This window comes from Aethalodelphis obliquidens, unplaced genomic scaffold (assembly GCF_003676395.1).
Source record: "Aethalodelphis obliquidens isolate GAN/ISIS:26980383/991018 unplaced genomic scaffold, ASM367639v1 scaffold5, whole genome shotgun sequence".
Classification (NCBI taxonomy): Eukaryota; Metazoa; Chordata; class Mammalia; order Artiodactyla; family Delphinidae; genus Aethalodelphis; species Aethalodelphis obliquidens.
This window is the reverse complement of record NW_020837949.1, coordinates 26,775,111-26,783,464: the sequence shown is the minus strand read 5'-3', so window position 1 is coordinate 26,783,464 and position 8,354 is coordinate 26,775,111. Positions and strand designations below refer to the sequence as shown.

Here is an 8,354-nt window from a genome sequence, read left to right as displayed (position 1 = left end):
TTAAAAATGGTCCACATCAAAAAAAAATACGTAGCTTAATTTCTTATCCTTGCCTCAGACTATTTTTATTGTACCACAAAATGCACCATAACGCTTCACATTGTGACCATCAGAATGACAATACAATCTCAATTATCAAAGATTATAAAAGAATAAAGTGCATCTATTGCTTTTATCAAGCTAGGCCAGAACCAATCCTTTTAGTGAAAGATATAAAGTCATAAAAATATTTTATTAACTTTAAACATGAGTGTACATTCCTTTGAGATATCATGGAGCACTGTTATAAACAGCACTTCAGCTTACCCCTCAATAGGAGATTTTGTTTGATTCAATAGTTTCAAGCAAACTTTTGACTTATTACCTCTGGCAGAAGTGACTTTTGCTTCCTCCTGTACATGCCTCCCTTAAAAAAGAAAAAAAAGTTGAAACGTCACAGTTCTATGAGAGGTGTTTTCACTTTTTGGCAGACCACTAAAAAGTGGTCTTTCATGAAATAACGAACTTGAGAGGTTCAAGTTGGAATTTATTTTTATTTACCAGTCTTTGGCTAAGGCATTGCTTGGTACGGCACTCTGCACAAGTAGAAAGGCACAAGGAAAACTAGCTGCATTCATTTTTCTGCAGGTTCAATAGTGATTTGGAGAGACGAGACAAAGGCCACCTGTTATAGGATTTGTATCATACATAAGAGAAAATAATTTGATTGATTCAAGCACTGGAGTCCTCCATCTTCAAACACTGAATAAGACTCCCTGCACTTAAAGTTGAGAACTTGGTAAAGCTTATAATCTCTGTTACAGAAATGTAGTGTAACAATATATTCTACATTTCTTTTTTTTTTCCCAGTTATAGATGAAGCAACTTGCAAAACATTCCTAAAACATGAAGAAGAATATTTAAATGTAAATCATCATTATACCTCTTTAGCCATCAAAGTGGCTTCATTCCACTCTCTCTCTTCTGTGTTTATATCTTGCATCAAATATTAGATAAAGCAAAGTGTGTAGAAGAAATAAGTGCTTTTCATAGTCATTCCTCTTTGTGATGGGAGTACTAAGGCTTCAACATACCTCCTTTGGGAGCTTTGTTGTGTCCAGTGGAGTACCCCAGGCAGTGTTCACCTTCCTTCTGGTTCCATGTTGTTTGACTATGGATTTCACAGCATCTCCTCTTATTGCAAATATGTCTTTCCTTTGGGCCTGGAATGCCCCAACTGACCGTTGTGCTAGAAGATTTGACACGTCTCCAGATCTGAGCTTCTTCCCTTTAGTAGGATACCCCCAAAAAGGTGCGACAGGAAATTTTATTACATTATTTTATGCTGATAGACTTGGCTACTATCCTCACATAGATGAAAGAACAGGCAGAAGCGTGCATGGAGGAATCCCCCAGATGGGATCCTTAAAAGAGCATTTGGACAAAGCTAAAAAAGACATTTCCTATTACATGCCAATCGACAACGTGGGCTTGGCTGTCATTGACTGGGAAGAATGGAGGCCTACCTGGGCTAGAAACTGGAAACCTAAAGACATTTACAGGGATCAGTCTATCGAGTTGGTTCTGCAACAAAATGTACAACTTACTTTCCCAGAGGCTGCCAAGATAGCGAAAGTGGAATTTGAAAAGGCAGCAAAGAGTTTCATGCAGGAGACTTTAAAATTGGGAAAATTACTTCGGCCAAATCACTTATGGGGTTATTATCTTTTTCCTGACTGTTACAATCATAATTATAACCAACCTAGTTACAATGGAAGTTGCCGGGATATAGAGAAAAGAAGAAACGATGCACTCGACTGGTTGTGGAAGGAAAGCACTGCTCTTTTCCCATCCATTTATTTGAATAGCAGGTTAAAATCTTCTCCACAAGCTGCCCTCTTTGTTCGTAATCGTGTCCAGGAAGCCATCCGGATGTCTAAAGTGGCCAGTGCTAAAAGCCCACTTCCAGTTTTTGTGTATGCCCGTCCAGTTTTTACTGATGTGACTTTGCAATTCCTTTCTCAGGTAAGAAAATCAAGGTAAGAAGGCTATGGAATATTGTTCATAAATGGTGTTTAGTGGGACTGAACATAATTTTTGAAGGGAGTGAAATTTAACTTTTAATAACCTTTAGGAATATGCACCCAGGTAGTTCTCCATTATTATATGAATGTAAAATAAGAACATGTTTCTTTTTTTCTTTTTTTTTTTTTTGGCAGTACGTGGGCCTCTCACTCTTGTGGCCAGAGCACAGGCTCCGGACGCGCAGGCTCAGCGGCCATGGCTCACGGGCCCAGCCGCTCCGCGGCATGTGGGATCTTCCCTGACCGGGGCACGCACCTGTGTCCCCTGAATCAACAGGCAGACTCTCAACCACTGGGCCACCAGGGAAGCCCCAAACATGTTTCATTTTTAACGTAATCATATAATATCTTAGCAGTCATGGAGAACTGGGTAGTATAGACAATGTATTATCTCAGTTCCTTTCATTTTTTCTTTTATGGGCCCGGTCTCTTGTCAATAGAAGTAATTAAAATAATAGCAGAAAATTTGTGTTTTTCTTATAGTAGGGCAGTGGTGACATAAAAGATAGAAATAAATAGTGGTGAAATATTTAAATAATTATTGTTGGGTCAGCGTTCTTGGCTTTGGTGTTATTGTCCTATGTATAACACTTTCATTTTATTCCTCCCTGTTAACTCTTTCTACACATTTACCAGGGTGACCTTGTGAATACAATTGGTGAGAGCGTTGCTCTAGGTGCCTCTGGAATTATAATGTGGGGAAGTCTCAATTTAAGTCTAACTAGGGTAAGTTGAATTGATAGGAAATAGATGAAATAATTTCTACTTTTAATGTTTTTGAGGATTGTTGTGGGATTGAATAATAAAATAAGCACTATGTTGGGCACAAAGTAGTAGGGGCTCAATTGATAGTGGCTAAGTCAAACTATCTTTCATTCGTGTGGTTGTGTGGTAAGGCTGTTTTCCAGTGAGGAAACAGAAATTTGGTGAGATTAATTGAAATTCCCTAGGCTGCGTGGCTAAGAAGTAGCAAAAACAGGACTACAACCTTGGTTTCCTTATGTGGTGTTTGGTGTTTTTTTCTACTATACCGTACTGTGTCACTTCTCAAAAGAGCTCAACTAGTCAATATGTATTCACTCATTCTTCCATTCACCCAATTACTGTTTATTAAGCACTTTTATTTAGTTAGTCATTTAACGACAGTTTACCATGGAGGCCAACAACTGGGGGCAGGGTGTGGGCAGTTGGGATTTAGTTACTTTTTGAAAATATTACTAAATTGTTCAAAGTTTCCTTAAGGGAGAGGAAAAGGAATCCTTCTTTATTTTCCACAGGTTATATTTAACAGTGTCTATTTTAAGTAAAACTTGTTTTGTTAGGAAAAATGTTGGTTTTGTTCTGTATTCACTTTCTGCTAATGCATTTTCTTCAGTTCAAAAAGACTTTAACTATCATGACCTAAACCTTTTCTCTCTTCCTTTATTTTCATCCTTTTTTAATTCTCCATATGAGGTCTTTATCCTTCACCTCTTCAATCTTCTTGACTCAAAGCATAAGTAAAACTGTCACATGGACACTGCTGAGTTGGAGCTGAACTTTTCCTTCTCTGATGGATGTGGAAATATTAGTGACATAGGTGCCATGGAGAATGTCTAATGAAGCTCTTAGCCCAGATGTCTTATCCTAGGACCTACAGAAAACTTTATACTCTAAGACTTTATACTAGACTTTATACTCTAAGAACAGATCTTTTGACATCTTGTCCTTCAGATAGACTAGCCATATTTTTCCTTCATTTATAAAGGTACTTAACTTTGTGAAATTCTTTTAAGGTAATCTGGGCCCTCCTACCTATTTGGTAGACTCTGTCGTATCTGGTTTGATCAACAGTAAAGAGAACTAATAAAACATATAAGTTCAGGGAAAGGTATATGTCCCTTTTGCAAAATCTTCTATACGGCAGAAAGTTATTTAAGAATTATAATTCTTAAATATAAGAGTATTCCTAGTTTTTATTAGTTGTTTTCTCAAACCTACAAACTCCTTTCTCAAGGATCCTGTTAATTCTACGATAGAACAATTTGTAAATTCCCCATACTATTTCCTTTTTTTAAAATTTTCAGAATTGAGAACTCTACCCTTACTCTGATGAGGAATGAATCAGGCATTCTCCAATTAGTAGGATGGCATGGCATACTACTTGTTACATTTTTTTTAATTGTACTTTAATCTTAGATTCACGTACTTCTACCATGACTCTCAAATCACTTTCAGTATTATTCATACAGGGACAGTCCTTCAACTTTAATGTGATGATTTTCTACTTAATGACACTGCCTTGAAATTGTTCCCTGTGGACTCTGTTCTATATATTTCTGCTACCTTTCCCAATTTATGATGATTTTGAATGTTAATTCTGTCATTACTTCCCCTTTTTTCTATGTCATTTGAAATCAATAGAATCATGGATTACTTGTGTTTCCTGATTCACTGACAACTAGAGACAATGGTAATTGCAGTTTACTTGCGATGACTGAATTGATTTAAAACAATTGTTATCAAATGTAGGCAAAGCATTTCCTTCCTTCCATCTTATTAGATCAAATGGCGTGACAGAGCCAGTTTCCACTGGTCCCAGCTCATGAGACCTGATTTTTAAATATTCAGAAATTTTGTGAACTGTTGAACACAGCCATTATGAAAAATTAAATTATAAAACTCAGAATAAAATTAAGTACGGTAAAAACAGAAAGTATTGATAACAAATACTTAAAATGTATCAATTATTTACTTTATTTTACTATTATCCATACTTTTGAGGTTATTTACACCTACTGTATCTGTCTAAGTGGAAATGGTATTGTGTAATGGTGTGCTACTTCACACCATACTACCATAATGGTGGGGTAATTGGTCTCCAATTCTGCCCTCAGGGATGCCAGGTTGGTAGCTTAAAATTGGCCATGGTAGGAGTATTTACACCACGGGTATTGACAAATGCTATAAACTAGGCTTTATCTCTTAGAGAAACAGTTTTAGATCCTTCCAAATATTGCATCTTGTATAGGCTCATGATGGTCAAAACATTCTCATCCCTTTACTCCTCTTCCTGTCTAGTTCTTGTCTCTGTAGACAATTCCAATGTCATCTGATCTTGGTATAAATTCTCATATATCCCTGGCACTGGTGTTAAAGTTGGAGGGATAGAAACAATATAAAACAATAAAAATATTCGATGTGATAAATTCTATGCAGAAAATTAAAATAGAGAGCTGTAAGAAAGTAGACTGGAAAGGTGTCTGAGAAGGCTCTTGTCTAATTAAAGCTGTGATCTGAATAACAACATGGAGTCAACCACGTTAAAAATGAGAGGAAAGAACATTCTGGGCAGAGGGAACAGTAAGTGCAATTTGAAATGAACCTGCCACCCCTGTGAAACAATTAGTATATCTAAGGCTGAGTGGGTAAGGGAGAGTTGTACAAGAGCAAGGAGAGGTTACATTCCATCAGGCTGTATACAAGTTGAGAGAAGTTGAATTGTATAATAAACACCACGTAAAGCTATTGGAGGGTTAAGAAGAGGTTTTCTACTGGTACCATAAAAATTACAACAAACAGTGGTTTAAACAGCAGAAAATTATTATCTTACAGTTCGGTAGTTCAGAAGTCCCATATGGATCTTAATGCTGTAAAATCAAGATGTCGGCAGGGTTGCATTCCTTTCTACAGAAAGACCCTCATTTGCTCATTTGGGTTGTTGGCAGAATTCATTTCCTTGTGTTTATAGCATCAAGATCTCTATTTTCTGACTGGCTGTGGCTAAGGCGATTTCCAGCTTCAGGAGGTCACCGCATTCTTTCCCTTTTGGCCTTCTCCTCTATCTTCAAAGCCAGCAATGCCGGGTTGAGTCTCCCTTAGCTTTGAATTTGTCTTCCTTCTTCCAGCTCATTTTAAAAATCCAAGCTACATTTTTAAGGACTTGTGATTGAGCCCATCCAGATAATTCAGGATAACCTCCCCGTCTCAAGATCCATACCCTTAATCATATCTGGAAAGTCCCTTTTGCCATGTAAAGTAACACAGTCACAGGTTCCGTGGGACTGAGGTAGGGACATCCTTGGAAGGCCCTTGTTCTGCCTACCACCGATGCCACCGCCTCAAGGAAGGCAACAGGAAGTAGATCCAAGTGGAAGCTGTGAGGTTCCTCAACTTGCCTGCCCACCCGCCCACCACTTCCTTCGATCTTTTACTGAAGGACTAGCACGGCCAACTCACTCCATGGGACTGCTGATCATGAAAGCAAGCAACTACCTTCTACGTTCTGAAAAGGACGGAGTCCCAGTTTTAGAAAGTATCAGTTTCAAGATGAATCATTTTAGTTACTCATCACTCATACTCTGCCAAATAAGTATATCTGTAAAAGAGCTGTCATAATTCGCCCATACTTGAATTATACATTAACATTTAATATATACTCGGTTGAACCCGTTTAGTTGTTTTGAGCTAGCAATTTAGAAACCACTCTTTCCAATGCCTAAACTTGTCTGACAAATGTGATACTTATTACATTTATTTGTACTTTATATAATGTATACATTGAGGGCTAACCAATGATATGGGGCCCTGTGTTAGCCCTTTTATGTACTTTCTATCTTGTCATCTTCACAACAACCCTATGAAGTAGGTGCTATAATTACCCTTATTGTATGATGATGAAGCTGAAACACTGCCAGATGAATTAACTTGTCCAAGGTCTCCCAGACAGGAAACTAAGACTTAGAACGCTTAAGAGATTCCCAAGCTCACACAGCTAGCCATTAATGGAACTGTGACTCCAATCCGGACAGATGGACTCCAGAGCCCATGCTCTAATTCCTCCACCCGCACTGTACCATTCTGCCCCTTCCACCCCCATTAGTTTATGAATTATTGAGGAAGACCGAGGCTAGAGTATACTAAACCTCAACTGGTCAATTATTTAGTGACATGAAATGGCATGTGAAACTTACAAATGTTACAAAAAACTGTTGGAATAGTCTTGCTTGTTCAAGTAAAAAAAGATAAAACATTTCCTGCTCTTACTGGTTCTCGGTTTTGCGTGTGTGTGTGTGTGTGTGTGTGTGCTTCCTTAGAAATTGCTTAATGTAGTGAATTAATTCACATATGAACCAACTTGGATGTTAATAATCTGATCTTCATATAATTTTACAGGAATCTTGCATGAACCTAGACAATTACATGAAGACTACACTGAATCCTTACGTAATCAATGTCACCTTAGCAGCCAAAATGTGTAGCCAAGCACTTTGCCAAGGGCAAGGAGTGTGTACAAGGAAATACTGGAATTCAAGCAACTATCTTCACCTGAACCCACAGAATTTTGCTATTCAAACTGGGAAAGGTGGAAAATTCACAGTGCATGGGAAACCCACACTCAAAGACCTGCAACAATTTTCCAAAAAATTTTACTGCAGTTGTTATGCCAACAGCCACTGTAAGAAGAGAGTTGATATAAGAAACATTCATACTATTAATGTATGTATTGCTGAAGATGTTTGCATAGATGGCTTTCTAAACTTTGAACCCAGGAATCATTCTTCTCGCTGGAAAGAGATATCTTCTACCACTCTCAGCAATATCTCATTCTCTACACCAACGGTCACAGTATCTCCATGTGTTCCTGGGAAAGATCTCCGTGGGTGCCTCAAAGTCACCTGTTCAGTGGAAGCCCTCTTCAACAACACCCAAGGGGGCTGTCATAGTGTTAACTGGAAAAACACTTCCAGTCAGTTACATATTCAAAACAAGAAAAATGAAACAACCTATTAAAGTACAAATTCAGTGCTTATTAAGCTTCCTGTCTACATTCTTTGTGTTTTTATATTTTTTACATTTTATTTTTAAATTAATTAATTATTTTTTGGCTGTGTTGGGTCTTCGTTGCTGCGCACGGGCTTTCTCTAGTTGCGGCGAGTGGGGGCTACCCTTCGTTGAGGTGCGCAGGCTTCTTATTGCGGTGGCTTCCCTTGTTGCAGAGCATGGGCTCTAGGCGCACGGGCTTCAGTAGTTGTGGCACGTGGGCTCAGTAGTTGTGGCGCACAGGCCCAGTTGCTTTGCGCCACGTGGGATCTTCCTGGACCAGGGCTTGAACCCGTGTTCCGTAAATTGGCAGGCAGACTCCCAACCCCTGCACCACCAGGGAAGTCCCTTACATTTTTATATTTAATAGTTTCACTAGCTTATTTTTTTTAGGCAAGTGATGATACCTATATATTTAAAGTTTTATATTTGAAATGTGAATCAAAACTCATGGCCAAGATAGTATTTTAATTTTTTGAGCAAAGATTG

The 8,354-nt window shown here is 38.2% G+C and overlaps 1 protein-coding gene across 1 annotated transcript; it reads left to right on the top strand.

Moving 5' to 3' along the window:
• Positions 1-1,047: 1,047 nt before the first annotated feature.
• Positions 1,048-7,835, top strand: SPAM1 (sperm adhesion molecule 1). Its single transcript, XM_027101304.1, has 3 exons — positions 1,048-2,004; positions 2,700-2,789; positions 7,218-7,835. The coding sequence occupies exons 1-3, from the start codon at positions 1,048-1,050 to the stop codon at positions 7,833-7,835; spliced, it is 1,665 nt and encodes a 554-aa protein (XP_026957105.1).
• Positions 7,836-8,354: the final 519 nt, after the last annotated feature.

Excerpts from the sequence above, each read along its gene's own strand:
- SPAM1 (XM_027101304.1), top strand. The coding sequence starts at position 1,048 with ATGGGAGTACTAAGGCTTCAACATACCTCCTTTGGGAGCTTTGTTGTG. Across the intron at positions 2,005-2,699 it reads CTTTGCAATTCCTTTCTCAG|GGTGACCTTGTGAATACAAT; the intron begins GTAAGAAAATCA and ends CACATTTACCAG. Across the intron at positions 2,790-7,217 it reads TCAATTTAAGTCTAACTAGG|GAATCTTGCATGAACCTAGA; the intron begins GTAAGTTGAATT and ends ATAATTTTACAG.